Genomic DNA, 17,831 nt, shown 5'->3' on the forward strand with positions numbered 1-17,831 from the left:
TAACCCATTTTCCTTAAAATAAAATATAAATCTCTCTCAAATTACGCATTCTATAAGGCATATAAAGCCAAAAATCCCGTTTATATTTACAAATAACTAAAATTAGTAAATTACCGGCTATGTAGGACCGGAAACCCGAACTTTCCAAGCAACCCGGACCAAGCAGAAGCACCGGGTCAACCCGGGAACCTGCTATATCCTATTTATTATTTGCCGTTTCGTGTTCTGAGTGAAACAGCGGATCCAGATAGTGCAGCGACCGATGACGCATCCGTCACAGCCGCCCGTCTTGGCGGGACCCACAACGACTAGTCAGCATGGCAGCTGACCTTTCCGTGTCGACCTGGCTCATAGCACGTGACACAAGTCGAAAGATCACGTGATTGCCATTGGCCTTACCGTCAAGAACGGATCCGCTGCTCGGCCACAACAGCGTCTCATCGCCGCAATCCTTGCTTGGTCTTCAGTCTAGATAGAGAAATAACAATATCCTAGTCTAGAGAGAGAATGAGAGAAAATCGGAGTCTCCTGTTGACTAAATTAGAGCAATTTGATTCGGCCGGATTGGAAACATTATTTTTTTTTTTTACCGCACCTTCCAACAATGATTTCAAAGATCCAAATTTCCTTTTTTTTTTTTTTGGTTTTTGGGGAAATTTAGATCAAAGATCCAAATTTCTAATCCAAGCATCAATGTTCAATTCCTCAAAGCATGAAAAAATACATAATTCGCCAATCTGTTCACCTGAAATGTTCCATGGCAGAGCATGAGAAGCTGAGAACACAGATACAATCTTTCCCGAAAGATAGAAAGCAGAGAGGAGAAGGGAAAGGAGTCAAATTATGAAAATCATTCAATTCACCTGAAGCTTTAGAGAATTTACTCAATTACAGAACGCAGAAAGAGAGAAGGGAAGAAGAAGAGTGCTGATGCTATAAAATTGAATCAGAGATCAACCAAATGGCAACTCAACCTTTTCTCCTGATGAAGAAGAAGACGACGAAAACACGAACCTGAGAGACTGTGAGAGAAAGAAATGAAGAGAGATAACCATCGATTTTATAAAGGCTACAGCAGCTTCATGATCAAGTAGAAGAAGTAGAGAAAACTTCAGAGGACGAAACAGGAAACAGAGAAAGCAATCTCGGAGGCTCGGGCGTCGTCCTCGGAGAAGGAAGGAAGTAAAACCCTTTCTCGGCGATAGCTCGCTCTTCGGCCTTCAACACGTCGCGATTAAAGGGGTCGGGGATCAACGGTGTGACGGGACTCAGCGCCAGCGATGGCAGATCTAGTATGCTCGGGGACAAGATCTCCGGCATCTTCCTCGGGGAGAAAGCTGCGGCGGCCGGAGAATTCGGGTTGGATCTACCGGCGAAAGACGGGATCATCGGACTGATCATTTTCAGGTTCTTCATGCTTCCCCTTCGTTCATAGAGCTTGAAAGCAGGCTTCTTGGGGCCCGTCGGCTTCCCAGTCGGCGGGATCGAGCTCTTCGGCGCGACTGCGATGGCTGCAGCTGCAGCGGCGGCGGTTTGCTTTGCGGCGGTTTCGGCGGAGCCGGTGAGCATCTGAACTACTTGCTTGAAGGAGGTGGTGTCGGCTTGGATGAAAGTAGTCGGGTATGGGTTCGGATCGATGGGTCTCGGGATTGCCTTGGGAGTCGCCGGAGCGGCAGCGGCGGCGGCAGAAACTGCCAAAGGCGGCACCTTTAAAGGCAAAGAAGCTCCATTGCTGCTGCTGCTGCTACTGGTACTGGAATTGGGAGAGGTCGCGTGAGGAGATGGGACCTCTCTCCCTCTCGGATATGAGCCGTTTTCCATTACCTAAACGTTCGTGCTAAAAATTGGCTTTTTGAGGGTGGAGAATAGCGCAATTAGGTTCGCGAAGGTAAGAAGAAGAAGGGAAACGAGAAAAGGGGAAGAAAGAAAGAAAGAGTGAGGTAGAAGAAGAAGAATGGGTGGAGGCTTTAAATCATCTCCTTCACTTTATCTGTGAATGTCCGGTAGGGGAAGAAAGGTTAAAATGATGTGGGATGTTTGGGCTGTGGACCAGGGCAAAGACATAAACCGGCCTGGCATTCAAATTCCTCATCTTGGAATCTCTCCCCTTCATCTCCATCATTGATGCCGATTCAAAGCTAAGCCATTGACTTTGGCATCCCTTTCTTTACTTGCCCTGGTGTGTCGGTCTGCCGAAGATAAGGAATTACAGTCATCATGACCAAATTCAATTTAACTAAGGGTAATAAAATTAATATAAATTTACATAAAATAATTTTTTGCTGACTAACAAGATGTTCAAAATTTTATTTTGATTTGGGATATGATGCATCCATACATTATTTTAGTTTTATATTTAATTCTTATTATGTATAGAGTTTTTTTTTTTAAATATAAAGAATTTATCATCGTAACATTGAATAAAAATCACGTGTATAATAAAAATAACATGAGCAACTTATATGAGATGTGGATTTTTTTTTTTTAATTTGATGGTGAAAAACTCAAAAGGCATGATCTAGCTTAGATAATTTTATTAGTGTGAATGGTACGTTATAAAGAATGATAATCTCGTTAATAGAAGGAGACTTGTATGGTAAAAATAAGAAAAGTTTTAAATTGTCATAGTGATTTAGATGATGATGGCCAGTGGGAATGCGTGGGATAAACTAATTCATTCTTGGAGATAATATGGAGAAAAATGGATGATGTTATGGAGGAGCATGGGGTGATGTTCTAGGAGCTTGTTAGTCTTGGCTAACCAAATAGGAGATGAACTAAGTGCAAAATAAATTGGTTTTTTTCTTACAATAGAGGCTAAAAATGGATGTTGATGATGCTAGGGTTGTAAAATACCATGGGAAAAAGACAATGACGGTGAGTCTAGTTTGGAATGTGTAGAAGCCCAATGAAACTATAGACAAATCCTATAACTAGTTCTTGCACTTGATGGATGGTGGAGAAGATGATTAAAATGTTACCGTAACGGATGATACAGTGAATGAAATAAGATGATTATTCTATGAGAATAAAAAATAGGATAACACACCTTCCTCGCACCAAAGACGTGTGAATGGTGAAACCCACCAAGCAAAATTCTTTTCATTAGTTTAAATTAAAATAAAAAGTAAAAATTAACACTATTCATAAGAGAAAAATATTATAAACATTATAAAAATTACACATTTTTCAATTCCTAACTATCAACTTGGACTTTAATCTTTTGATTAATCTCTTCATGGCCCCGTATGCTAAAGAATTTTTTCATTGTCACAAAGAACACTTCTCTAAAGAGTTGAATTCAAGATAGTTATCCACAATATTTGATGATAGTTACTATCTCCAAATCATATCTCCTTAGATGTTGGTTTCTCTTTTCATCTCACGATAAATATATGTTTGTATATTGATATGGTGTAGCACTTCACATGTAATAATACTCAACCTCTAAGAAACAAATGCCAATTAGATGGTTGCAAGTGATGATAATTTCATCTTACAAAATCATTATCATGCATATTTGGATGTTGACTAAGTCCTTTATATGATATAATTTCTTCTATGTTAAATGAATGGCTAATAAACATTTCCTTTATATGATGTTGAGGTCTTTCATTTCCTTTTAATATACTTTGATGTCAAATCCTTCAAAAATTTGTCTCAAATAATTGGAGTATAAACTTAGCTCTTTTATTAGTTATATTCTCGAAAATACCTCAAGATGAAATTATCTTTAGAAGCCAAACCAATTTGCTACATAGCTACCTAAAATGAGTTCAATTGATGTTTCTTCTATGTAATCATACTATGCAATTAATTCTATAACAACAGTCTTTATACATACTTTCGGTTGGGGAGTGCGATTTCCTTTGGTATTGTATACTTCCCTTTCATTTTCCTGTTGTTTGGCGCGTTCTTCTCCGGCCGTTCCGGCTGGATGGCGGTCCGTCGGGTTGAGGACCCTGGTTTTTTGGTTAGTTCGTTTAAATCTAAATCTTTTGCTGAAGCTTTATCTGGCTCTGTATCTTCGGAGAGATTTCCTGATCTCCGGCTTGGTTCTTTCCGAGGTTTACCGTCTTTGTGGATTTCGGAGGAAGAAATTTGTGCGCTTTCTTTGCCTTTTCAGTTTGCCTTAGTTGGTTTTTTTCCCACTAAACGCCCTTCTTTGGATGCCATTCAAAAAAAAAAAAATTTTTCCTCAAACTCAAAGCGGAGTTCTCTGTCATAGTTCTGGATCAAACGCATGTTTTGATTAAATTGTCAAATGAGCTTGATTACAGCCGTGTTTTTTGCCATCGATCTTATATGGTGAACTATTGTTTTATGAAGATTACGAAATGGTCGCCTATTCTGGACATTGGATCTGAATCTCCGGTCATTTCAATTTGGATATCCTTCCCCAAACTGAGGCCTCGTCTCTTTACTCCCTGTATCCTTCACGCTTTAGGTTCAATGTTTGGCAATCCTTTGAAGGTCAACTCAGCTACTTTGGTTGGTTCTCGACCTTCTCTCGTGCGTGTTTTAGTCGAACTGGATGTGACTAGGACTTATCCGAAACAGATATGGCTAGGTCCTGAGGATTCTGGGTATATTCAAAATGTACAATTTTAAATTTTCCCTGATTTTTGTGAGTCTTGCAAATGTCTAGGACACCTTAAAGGTCATTGTGCACCCTATGCGAAGCATTTTCTGAATTCTAATCTTCCTCTAGCTGAGAATGTTTTTGCTGAGGCTCAAGATGTTGAGAACCGTAAATTGAATGAGAATGAGGTGATTTGTAATCCTGTTAGTGTGATGCCTCATCTGGATTTGGTTGTTCCGTCTCCTGTGGTGGAGGCCCCTTCGGTCGTTACCGAGGTCTTGGTCGAGTCTCCTATTATTCATGATGAGCTGCATCTGGAGGGTGTTAATGTTTCTAATTTAGAGGTGTTGCATAATTATGAGGGCTGTATTGTGGCTGAGCCTGTTATGGTGAATATAACTCATGAGGTTTTGACTGGGTCGGTTTCTGATCTTGATAATTTTGGTTTAACTAGAGAGGTTGTTGGAGGGAATGTATTATCTCCAAATGCTTTGCCTTTCTTTCCCCCTGTAGCTACGCGCATGAATGATTTTTTGTTGCATTTGGGAGGTCAGGTAGCTTCTACCCCGCCTAATGGTGTTGACCCGGATGTTAATATTCCAATTGAGGTCCCTGTTCTGGTGCCGGAGGTGGGCGCTGATCCAGTGACTGCTGAGATTTCTGATGGTTCGCCGACTCTGGGTGTAGTAAATTCAAATGGGGGTGTACAGCTTTTAAAAAAATCTGTAGGTGGTGCTGATGGTTTTGTGCCTCTGGGCAGGGTGGAAGGTTTTCCTTCTACCAATAGTTTAGTTGATGTTCCCGTAAATGAAATTGATGCACAAGCAATGGCTACCTGTGTGGGTAATTCCTCTGGTTTGGTGATTCGAAAACAGGGTGATTGGCTTTGTGATTCGTCGGATGATGAATTGGAATCTGAACTTCATGAGACTGACAATGATTTTTCTCTTAAGTATACTACAAATGTTGCTACTCGAGGAAAATTTTGGGGGAAAAGTCGACGTAGACGTTGAGTTCTCATTTTGTTATGTTGTTCTTCTTGATGTTCCTCTTCCGGTTCGCTTGGATTTATTGTTCGACTTGCAGCGTTATGAGGCTAAGGGCAATGATGTGGTCGGGGCTAGCGTCCCGGTCCTTTTTTTGTTGGTGGCAACCGTTGGTGTGGATTTTGGGACGACTTGGGATGTGTTCTACACTAACTGGACGGTCCGTGCGGGACATCGTGGACGCTGGAAGCCTTGGCCGTTTTCTGAGCCGATGTTTTAGCTTGTATTTGTTTCTTTTTTGTTTTTTGTGGTCTTTTTTCTACTTGCTTTTACTTTGGCTGTAACCTTTTTTGGTTTTTTAATAAAATTTTATTTTGAAAAAAAAAATATTGAAATTTCATTAAAAAAAAATCAGTCTTTATACATACTTATAAATAGGGTCAGATTCGTTGGTCAAGAACACATGCAACATCATATCTTAGAACTCTATCATATTAATATCCAATAAAAACTTTCTTGTTGAACTTAATCTATTTTTCTAATTTAAATTTATGATTAAAATATTCTCACTATATATGAAAACTTTTTTAAAAAATTTAATCATTTTTAATGTATGGTTGCACATCCTTCACTAGCTCATCATGATATTGTGAACAAAGGTGAAGAAGCTTCCAACCAACAATATGAGAAGCAATGATGATTAAACCAGCTTGAATCCTTATGAGAACCCAACAATAATTGCATTAATCATTAAATCTTGGAATCCTTCAAGCAATAAGACGAAACTTAGTCTTCATTCATTTCATATTTGGAAAGTATGCCATTACTTTCAGTAATTATTGAACTTCTAAAAATGTAACTTGTAATAATACTTTGTATTTATTTATTTATTATAATTAAATTCATTTAAATTTGATTTTTTTGTAAATCAATCTTCAAAAAGATTAAAAAATATATATATAATTAAAAAGCTCAATTAACATTAATTATGAAAGGGATTTGCTTTGACAATTTGTTGATTTGTCTAAAATCAAAATGTCATTTTGGTAAATTTTCTTTCCAAAAAATAGAATGGAAAGTGTGAAGGCAATTTACTTTTCTATTTATACAAAATATTTATTGTAGCCTACAATGTGGATGAGTTTGAAAGAACTCCTAAGAAAATAAAAAAATTACAAAATTTGAAAGCCTTCCTTTTTATGTAAAAAAAGAAAAAAAAAACTATGCATGCATTTGCCTTATTACATATAATTATATAGCTAAGTGGTAATAAATTCTAGGTTGCTACTATGCCTATTATGTGAGAAATTATTTCGTGCGGAGTCCGGACGGGAAAGATCCGTCTAAATTGTGAGTGTAAACACTATATATATACAAACAGTGTCTATACAGTTTGAACCAAAGTGTGTACAAAAATTATAAACAGCGTGTACACTCACAGTCTGGACGGATCTTTCCTGTTTAGACTCCAACAACAACAACAACATCAAACCTTTATCCCACTACGTGAGATCGTTTAAATGAATCCTTTTTCGCCATTGTGTTCTGTTAAAAGTCAAATACTCATTTAGGAATTACAAATTATGTACTTAGGAATTACAAATTTTATTCCGTTTTCTCAAACTTTCACACCTATTATTCCTTCTTCTAGTCTCTAAAATTTATGTTTCTTCTCATATACTCAGCCAACATCTGCCAAGTCTATAATACTACAATTAAGCAGCTTAGTCATACCAATATTTAAAATTATAAAAATAAGGATAAAGTCATTGCAAAATAATTTATGTCATTATTGAAAATATGACCATTTCTTTGTAATTTTTCACTCATAATACAAATGCATAAAGGCAACAATTTTGTAATTATTGCAAAAAATAATAATTGGTCATAAGCTAAAAGCCTAAAACATTTATGTTGACTATTCTTAATTTCTTACATAAATAAATTTTAATTGCAATGCAATTAATAAAAATTTGGCTTATGGTTGGGAATAAGTGTTGACTATTCCTCAATCCTCAATGGATAATTAGTTAATTACATTCCTACTTATTTTTTTACAGAATTTGTCATAGTGGACAAAATCTCCCTCCTCTCTCTCTCTCTTTCTCTTTCTCTCTTTATTATTATTTTGTAATTTTTTAATTTGCATGAATTAAAACTATTTTTGCATATGTCACCCTCACAAAGACTTTGTAAGGTACCCAATGGTTGATTATAATGGTGGAATGAGACACCATAATACAAAAAATTAAAATAATAATAATAAAAATAGTGGACTGACGGTGGAGTTTATAGATTTGATATTCTAATTAAAAATTTTATTTACTATTTTAATAAAAAAAATTGATTAAGGAAATTACGAGAAGGTAATTAAGAACAATTCTTGTTAGAAAGGTTGCATGAGACATTTCAAATAAAAAAAAAATGAAAATGGGCTGACGGTGGAGTGTATATTTTGATCAGATATTGCAATTATAAAATATATTTTAATTGTAATAAGGCAAAAATAATTAGGTCTAAGTAAATTATTATATTTTTTAATTAAAATTATTATTAATTTTTTTTATAATTAGTAAAAAAATAAGTCATTAACTTGTCAAAACCCTAAATGTATTTAATTTCCTGTTATTAAAAAAAATTGGGTGAAAAGAACATTTTTATGATTATAATTAAAATTAAATTTGTTCATATAAAAGGGTATATTTTGTCTATTAATAAATAATTGAGTTTTTTTTTTAAATCACAATTTAAGATCATTAATTATAATTAAGACTAATGGTTGTGATTAATTATTATTAATCCCCTAAAATCTGCTTTCTAGTTTTTTTTTTAATTATTATTAATATAGAAATGGTAGCTTCTACTTTTTAGTGGTGATTAAATTTGTATTGAATAAGCTTAAAGGTAGTTCAAAATTGAAAGAAAATGATGATTTTAATAGCTTGTTTAATTAAAAGATATTGTCCTCTTCAAAACAAGAAGTTTTGGTAGTTCATATTTGTTCATAGTTTTGCTTTGATGAAATTCTAAGTAATTTTCTTGTTTTTAGTTATATATGTCTTTTTCTTCATAGTTAAGAATAATTTGTGTAATTATTTGTACACGAAGAACCCTATATAATCGCACATATCTATCGTTGCTATTGATCTTTGCTCAATTATGATAAAAAAATCAAAGATTAATGAGAGATACAAACTACGTAAACCACTTGATCGCAATCAAAACCATCAGCTACAATAACACTTAGGAGGGATGATGAACTGAAGTGATCAAAATTGAATGGTATGCATCAATTAATAATCAAATTTATTTCCAACCCAAAAATATTAATTACTCAATATTTTTGCATACCTTAACAATATATAAACCAAATAATCATAAAAAATTCTAGCTATTGGCTTTTATTTAGTCTTTATTAAAAGACTCTTTCATGGTTATTGTTAACCTCTTTGATCCAATCTTTATTAAGCATAGACTGATATTTGTTATGGTCTCATATTGGTTAATGAAGAAGACATATACGACTATATTCAATAAAAAACAAGTATACGCATAATTTCTTTCAAACTTTAATTTGAGAAGGGATTTTGAAATGATTGATTGAAGTTTATTTATTGAATTGGTTAAAGGTCAATGTTTTAATCCTAAGTAGCTTTCATAAATGACTATTTGTCTTTATTCTTCAAGAAATGCCAAAATGCCATCCTTTATAATGATACATATCTAATAGATATTTTAATGAATATGAAGGAATTTTATGTCTCTCTAACTTTCACTCTTTCTATGAATATTGGTCTCTATATGATAATTAATTTTACATATCTACATATTTTATTTTATGGATAGTGAAATGTTAGCTTCAAAGGTTTTTTTTTTTCAATACTAAGAATTTTGAAAATTTGAGTGTTGAAGTATAAATTTGATAAAAGTGAGATTTCATGTAGTTTATAGTAAAGGATGAAAGATGTATTAAGCTCAAAATAAAATTTTATTAAAGGCTTTAATTAGTTGAAATCTCTCACAAAAATATGTGCATGGCTCCAATAGATAGTGATCTTTTAATCAAAAGCATTAAGAATCAAGAATCATATTTCTATGATTTCTATATAATAATAATCAGGGATAAATATCATTGCCTCAAGATTTAATGTCTACTTGGAACGACTACAGCTTTTTATAAATGTGATTGTAAGGTAATAATGGAGAAAATAACTTTTTTTAAAGCTGTTGTATGAAATAACTTTCTAGCACAAAAATTTTCGAAAGCAAGAAAGAAGCAATAGTTAAACAGAGAATGTTGTTGCGGTCTAAAAAGCAAAGAAGCAAGAAAGCTATCACAAACAAGCCCTTAAATGTACTATTTTGTTTAAGCATAATGAAATATATTTAACTAGAATAATTCTTAACATTTCAATGTAATTATAATCAGCTTCATCTTGATCAATCTCTAAGTCCATCAATATAATCTAATGAATGAATTCAAATCACTAATAGCACTAATCTTAAAATAGGAAACATCTATTCATTCATCAATCACCACCTTTAAAAAAAGTATTAAAATAACATCATTTTCAAGCTGATGGACTAATTTATGAAATAATAAATTTTGCTAAATATTATTATTTAATTGAATTTAATTTAAAATGGTATGAATTTTAATTTACTACATAAACCCCTCCACTTTAATGATTTTTTTTTACATACAAAACAAGTACAATAAAACCTTTTCTTAAATATGTATATTTTATACCTACAAACAAAGAAATAGTATTCAGCTTTTCATTTTTGGCTTTTTCTATTTTATAATTACTTGCCCTTCATCTTTCTTTGGTCTTTCATTAGCTTTTCTATTTTGTAACTAAAAAAAAGTTAATAATTTTAGAAAGGTGTTTCATTCAATTTTAACAAAAAAATTATCAGATTTGGTAAAAATTTTATAATTTCCTGATTTTCTTGTTAAAAAAATAGAAATGATGAATCATTTTTTTGGAAAGAGCTCTAGCAATATTTTGATAAAAATTTTATCAGAATATTTTATTCTAAATTTAATTATATTAAAATATAAAACTATTAAATTTCTTTTGATGTAAATCTAACACTAAAACATTAAAATTTATATTACATTCATTTGAATATTAATTAAATAATTTTAAATTTATTTTAATCAAATTTTAGTGAGAATATTCATAATTTCGTTTCGACTTTACATTTTATTTATTGCAATTGAATATTATTCTATATATATATATATATACCATTATACCCCATTATTTTAACCTTGAGTGACATTTACAAAGCAATATATATCAAAGATCAAATATCATTTTATTTAAAAATGAATTATTATTTTTTAAATAATCTGTAAATTTTAGATGTTATTGATAAGACTATGATGAGAACATTTAGTTGTTACAGATAATACTTTAATGAAAAGAATTACATGCAAAAGACAATTATTTATTCCAAAACCTTTCTCTTTTGTCATTCTATTCAATTTGTTTGATTTGGCACTTTTGATTTTGTAAATTTTGGGAAAGTTAAAAGGTCAAGAAAATGTCATTACTTAAAAACAATTATTTAAAATTTATTAAAAAAAAATTGAGAAGTTAGCTTATTTAATACTAAATTCATATCCCCTCAAAGGACAGAGTAAGAATTTAGAAGAATTTTGAGATATAATACTATTTTTAACTAATACAATTTAAATTAATGTTATTAATTATAGTTTTAAAATGAGAAAAATAATATTTTAGTCATTTTTTAGCCACATTTTTATAGAAAAAATGGGATCATTATTTGTATGGTTAAAAGTATTTATGGCTAAAAATAATTATTAATTATTTTAATCACTAATACTTACACTTCTTGCAATAAGATCATGGAATTTGCTTAAAATGTGTTGTTTTTAATCATATTAGATACAAATTTCACTAAGTTTTTTAAATTATATTTAAAAAATATGTTATTATCATTTAAATTTATATTAACGCACCATTATATTTATTCTTACTTTATATGTTGAAAATAAAAATAAATTTTAAATATAAAATTAATTTATTATTTTTATTAGAATATTCTCACATAATTTTTTTTATAATTAATAATGGTTCAAAAAGTCAAACTAAGCATGCAAGGTGAATTTTGAAGGTGTCATCCATTATGAATAATGGGCTAAGCCTAATGGCTCATAAAGTCAAATCAATAATCAATGGAATATGAGTAAGGTTGATGTCAAGTAGACTTTTTAGTGAGTTGAACTAAATTTGAAATTAATTTTTTTATTTCAATTTGAGCTAAATTAATTCATGTCAGTTTAAAAGCTACTAAATTAAATTTAGTTTAACTTTCAAATTGTTAGAGTCAAGGGTATTACATTTATAATGGGGTTATTTAATTTGAAAAAAAAAATGAAATATAGAGTAGAAGTAAAATAAACGTAGTATATTTGAAATTTTTTAATCAAGTATAAAATAAATATGAGAGATTATTTTTTTCATTTGATTTGAGTAAAATGAATACATTGTATAGTTTGATGGCAATGTTAGGTAGTAGGAAGTGGTGACCAACAATTGATGGTTTACCAGACGGGTGATGAGCGGGCGACAATGGTAGAAGTTGGCAAGAGGCAATAGTGGTTGCGATGACAATAGACAACGGCAGCGGCATCAGCCAGCACTGAGTAGCGGTGGTTGGCAGTGGCCGGGTAGTAGTAATGAAGATTTGCAGTGTATTCAAAAATTGGCCAGATCAAGTGAGTTTGAAAAGCACCCAAAAAAAATTTAATGGTGAGTTTTAAATTCCTAAAAAATTTATTTTTGGATATATTTTTTCTTCAAAACAATCACTGAAATTTCTAAAACAATTGCATTTGAAAAACTTTACATCCAAAATAGCCCTAAAATAAATTTTATTTATAACTCAAATTATACTTTATGATAATGTTAGTTCAAATATGCAGGTGCAATATCAATCATAGAGAAAGGGGGCATAATATCAATTAAAGATTAATTAAATTTCAAATGAAAAACCAAAGGGAGAGTTGGCTAACCCAAATTGGAATCTGTGGTAGCTTAATTTGGATTCTTAATGATGAAGTTGATTCCATATTAGGCATAAAAGTCATAGTCAAAAAAAGTTGTGGAAATTTGTGCCCTTAAAAAATTTGCAGCACCTAACACTTGACCCAAATTTATAGATTACAATCAATAAATCATGATGATAATAAACAAAAAATAATATAATATGAAATAATGTAATTATAGTCTTAGCACAATTAGGATAACATAAAATAAAAAGTTATTTCAAGATTCATGTTAATGACTACAATTTCTCAAATTATTTTATGAAACAAAAGCCCCATCAAACAAGATTTTTAATTGAAGCTTATCAAAAATAGCCATTTGATTCTCTTTAAATAATTAGAGTATATTTATGAAATTCTCCATGAAAGGCTATATACATTTGAACTATAATTAAATTTATTTAGAAATATGATAAGCTGTCAAATCTTAGACATATTTTTACTAAAGTTAACATCTTTTATATTTTTATCTTATAATCACACTTTTTACAAAATATGACTATTGATGATATGATTGAAAATTTAAATTATAATACTATGAAAATATGAGTAAATAATTATCTACTAGCCATAAGTGATTTAGGTATATAAGCATTAATAATACTCCTAAAATGTGTTGTTAAAAATAATTTCTCTTGAATCTAGAATTGTTCATATATCACGCCAAGGTGTACAAGAACAACAATAATGCCAAGCTTTTATCTCACCACATGGGGTCAGGTACATGAATCATTTTTTCTCCACTGTGTTCTATTAAAAGTTAATTTTTCATTTAAATCTAATAGAAAAGGCCATTTCTAATATTTTTAATCCAAATCTTTTTAGGTCTACCTCTATCTTTCTTAACATAGACTAAATCTAATACATCTACTCTCCTAACCTGGTCATTGATATGTGACCCAACCATCTAAGGTAACTCTCTCTAATCTTATCTATCACTGGAGCTACTCCAACCTTTTTCACATATATACTTGTTTCACATTCTGTCTATAAAAGTGAAGCCACTTATCCACCTAAGCATCCTCATCTCTGCAACACTTAACTTAATTTTATGATTGTCTTTTAATGGCCAACATTCTGCGTCATAAAGCATTGTAGATCTCACTACCATCTTATAGAATTTTTTCCTTAAGTTTGAGAGGTACTTTTTTATCACAAAATAGGCCCCATGCATTCCTCCATTTCAACCATCCAACTTAAATTCTATTAATAATATCCCAATCTATTTCACTATCACTTTAAATAATAGAACCGAGATATCTAAAACTTGTACTCTTATTAATGATTTCATCACCTAAAGTTACAGGCCCCCCACTAGATCTATTACTACTAAAATTGTACTCCATATATTCAATTTTAGATCTACTCAAACGAAAATCTTTACATTCTATAGATAACCTCCATAGTACGTTTAAGTTTATCTTCAACCCCCTCTCTAGTCTTATCAACAAGAAGAATATCATTAGTAAAAAGCATACACCATGGTACATTCTCATGTAAATGTCTAATAAAAACATCCATGACTAGAGCAAAAAGATAAGGACTTAAAGTTGATCCTTGATGTAATCATACTAAAATAAAAAAAATACTAGGTAAAACTACCTTATGTTTGAATACATGTAACAGCTCATGCATACACATCGTTAATTATATGAATCTAAGCTTTTGTAACCCCTTTCTTTCACTTTCCTTAGAAATTTATCATATGTTTTTTTTTTCTAAATCAATAAATATCATTTGTAGATCCTCCTTATTTTCTCCATACTTCTCCATCAAACCTCTCAATAAATGTATTGCTTCCATAGTAGACCTACCTAGCATGAATCCAAATTGATTGTGAGAAACATTAGTATTGCATCGTAACCTATGCTCAACATCTCTCTCCCATAGTTTTAAACTATGACACATTAACTTAATTCCTCTGTAATTTGTTTGGTACTCTTGTGCATTATATTTATTCTTAAAAATAGGAATCAACACACTACTCTACTCATATGATTTTTTTTAGTCCTCAAAATAATATTAAAAAGTTTTGTAAACTAAGAAATTTCTTCATCTAATAAGCATTTCCACACCACTATTGAAATATCATCAGGTTCAACTGCTTTTTAACATTTCATTTTCTTTAAAGCATATCTAACTTTATTTTTACTAATACGTCAGTAAAAATAAAAATCTCTATTTTCATTTAGGAAGCTAATATCATCACTACAATTAATCGTATTCTCACAATCTTCATTGAAAAGATTATCAAAATATCTCATCCATCTTTATTGAGTTTTTTCTTCTAACAAAAACACTATTTTATCTTCATCCTTAATGCATTGTACTTGAACTAAATCTTTATTTCTTATATCTCTTTGTTTAGCTAACTTATGCTTATATATTTTACCCTTCTTAGTATCTAATCTATTATTTAAATTATTAAAATCTAAATTCTTTGTATCGCATATTATAGACTCCTTACAAACCTCTTTATATCTTTTTTTTTTTACACCTAAATTAATTTTGATATAAATTTTCTTACTTTTTATCTTTTTTTACATGTTTTGATTTCATCACCAATTATTTTTATTATTAATTAGAGGTTTTCCTTTTGATATTTTATGCACATCCTTTATAACATTTTTAATGTCAATGGATATTTTTTTTTCTCATAATATTAGTTTACTCATGCATGGTTAAAATCATAAGATCTTGAATCTTACTCTTAAAAAAAAATTTCTTGGTGTTTTTTAAATTCTATTATCTAATCTTAGACAATATTTTACTTTATTTTTTACATTGTACCCCTTCATATTAAAGTCTAAAACTAAGTGATGCTTATTATATAAACTTTTATTATGAACGATTTTACAATCTTGATAATCTAATCAAACTTTTTTATACAAAAATAATCAATCTGATTTTTACTATATTCATTCTTATTAGGAATGAGATGCTCCTCTCTCTTCTTAAATAAGATATTAACAATTACAAAATCATAAGCTAGAACAAAACTTAATATAGTCCCTTCCCCTTTATTAGTTGCTTCAAATTAGGCAAATGAATATTTTTAAAATCTTCTACCTCTCTACTAATATGTCCATTTAAATCTCCTCCAATAATTTTTTTCTTCAATAGATATCTTTTGTATAATTCTTCTACGTCATTCCAAAATTTTAATTTTGAACACATTCAAACATACTCAAGGAATATAAAGACTTATGACATTAATAATCTTAGCTTCAACATAATCTTTAAATATAATTCTATCTCCAATTCTATTAATGTCTCTAATATTATCCAAACTCTTATATATAATTACATATACACCATTTTTAGTATGACTTCTATCTGATTATTATAATTTAGATCATAAACAATCAATCTACTTATTCTTCTCTCCAATCTATTGAGTTTCCTAAATTCAAAGAAAATTTATCTACCTGTGAATCATATTTTTTATTAATTTATCTATAAGAGAATATTAAGACAAAGTGTACTGAGAGTGAAAATGAACAAAGAAACAAAGAGAGAAAAAGATATTAAGTATATAAAATTTTATAAATTAAGCTCACCCTTTAATCCCTTATTTATAAATTTGATTTGAGACTTGAGCGTTATAGAATTAACTATATACATGACTACATAAAAATAAAAGATAAATACAGTAGTCGCGTGTAGCCTAATTAGAATGTTCAACTAGATGAAGTCGTCTATCAAGCTCATAGGAAGTCGTTGGGTTGGCGTGCATAGATGGATAAATAGTCAAACAATCATACCTATAGTTTCTCATATGAAATATGTTGCCCACTTGAGTAATCACTAACGGTAACTTCGTCATAGGTCATATTTGCTAGGGCTGACTTGATAGGCTAGCTGTATTCACCTACATGGGACGAATTTATAGATCGCGCGTAATCACCTGCTTGAGATAAGTTCATTTGTTGAATTGATGAGTTCCTTTTGAGTTGATGCCAAGTAGACCAAGTTGAATTATCTTGAACCTAGTCGACTTGACTCGAACCCTAATTTCTAGATATTTAGTTGTTCACTTTCACTCAATTTTTTAGAAAGATTTTACTAATACTTTGATTTTAAATTTATGATAATATATATGAAAAAAAAATATTTAAGGATATCCTAATATATTTTACATCATAATGGGTTTAAAAACCTTTCGATTTATGTAAAAATTAATATAATTGTGAACATCATACGTTCCACTAATCTCAAAATAAATTCATAAATCTTTAAGCTCATCTTAATAAAAAAAACTATATATATAACTCAAAATTCTTAAATTTTAATGCATGAGGAGAAGTCAAGCAACATAAATATAAGAGATAAAGACATTAACAGTTCTATATAGATTCGTAGCACATATAACAATGAACTACTTATCAAAGCAACAAATAAAAATTTGTACATTTGCATTCATGCTTTGTTTTCATCGTTGATTTTCTGTTTGATCTCTACTTTGTCAGCAGCTGTCAGATAAGCTGAAAAAAACCATAGAAAAGTTAAATATAAAGCATAGATTTTGATGACTTTATATGTCATTTATGCTTATTAATAGCTATGACTTAGTCATCTGATTTAGTTATTTGTTGAATAATGGCTCTCTCCACACAATTGGCTTTATGATGGCAACAAGCAGTCATGCAAAAGCATATATCATTTTATGAAGAGTTAAAATTTTGGTCGATTTGCTTTGAAGTTATGTAAATCTATAGTACAAATAGTTTTTTTTTTTTCTTTTTGCATGTCAAGGTTTTATTTGGTAATTTTCAGAGTTATTGAGGATTTAATATCTGTGGTAATTGTATTTGTCACGGGTGTCAATAAGTGACCCGAAATGATGATATGAAATGAACTTGATAAGAAAATTTTAGGTTTGGATCAGGGTGGAACTAACATTAATTTTCAAGGGGGGGCAAACTTATAAGTAAAAGTGTAGAGAATTTTTTTTACCATATATGCTGGAGTTGCCTTGAATTTGGCTCAACCCCTATTTGTTTATATTATTGATCGTCATAAGCTTCGCATATATGTCGGAGGTCCAAGGGGGTAGCGCCCCCTGGGCTTAAGGTGGATCTGCCCCTGATTTGGATTAACCTAGTTAAATTTGGGTCATGTTCGAGTATAGGACCTTGACCCAATTAAAATTCACATCGGATTTACTATTCAAAATCATGTT

At 30.7% G+C, this 17,831-nt stretch overlaps 1 protein-coding gene across 1 annotated transcript; it reads right to left on the minus strand.

Annotated features, from left to right (window-relative positions):
* Positions 1–564: 564 nt before the first annotated feature.
* Positions 565–2,024, minus strand: LOC110100387 (VQ motif-containing protein 4-like). The gene has a single exon (XM_020827865.2). It carries the CDS (start codon positions 1,819–1,821, stop codon positions 1,087–1,089), a length of 735 nt encoding a protein of 244 aa, XP_020683524.1. The 5' UTR covers positions 1,822–2,024; the 3' UTR covers positions 565–1,086.
* Positions 2,025–17,831: the final 15,807 nt, after the last annotated feature.

Source organism: Dendrobium catenatum, unplaced genomic scaffold (assembly GCF_001605985.2).
Source record: "Dendrobium catenatum unplaced genomic scaffold, ASM160598v2 original_scaffold_12804, whole genome shotgun sequence".
NCBI lineage: Eukaryota > Viridiplantae > Streptophyta > Magnoliopsida > Asparagales > Orchidaceae > Dendrobium > Dendrobium catenatum.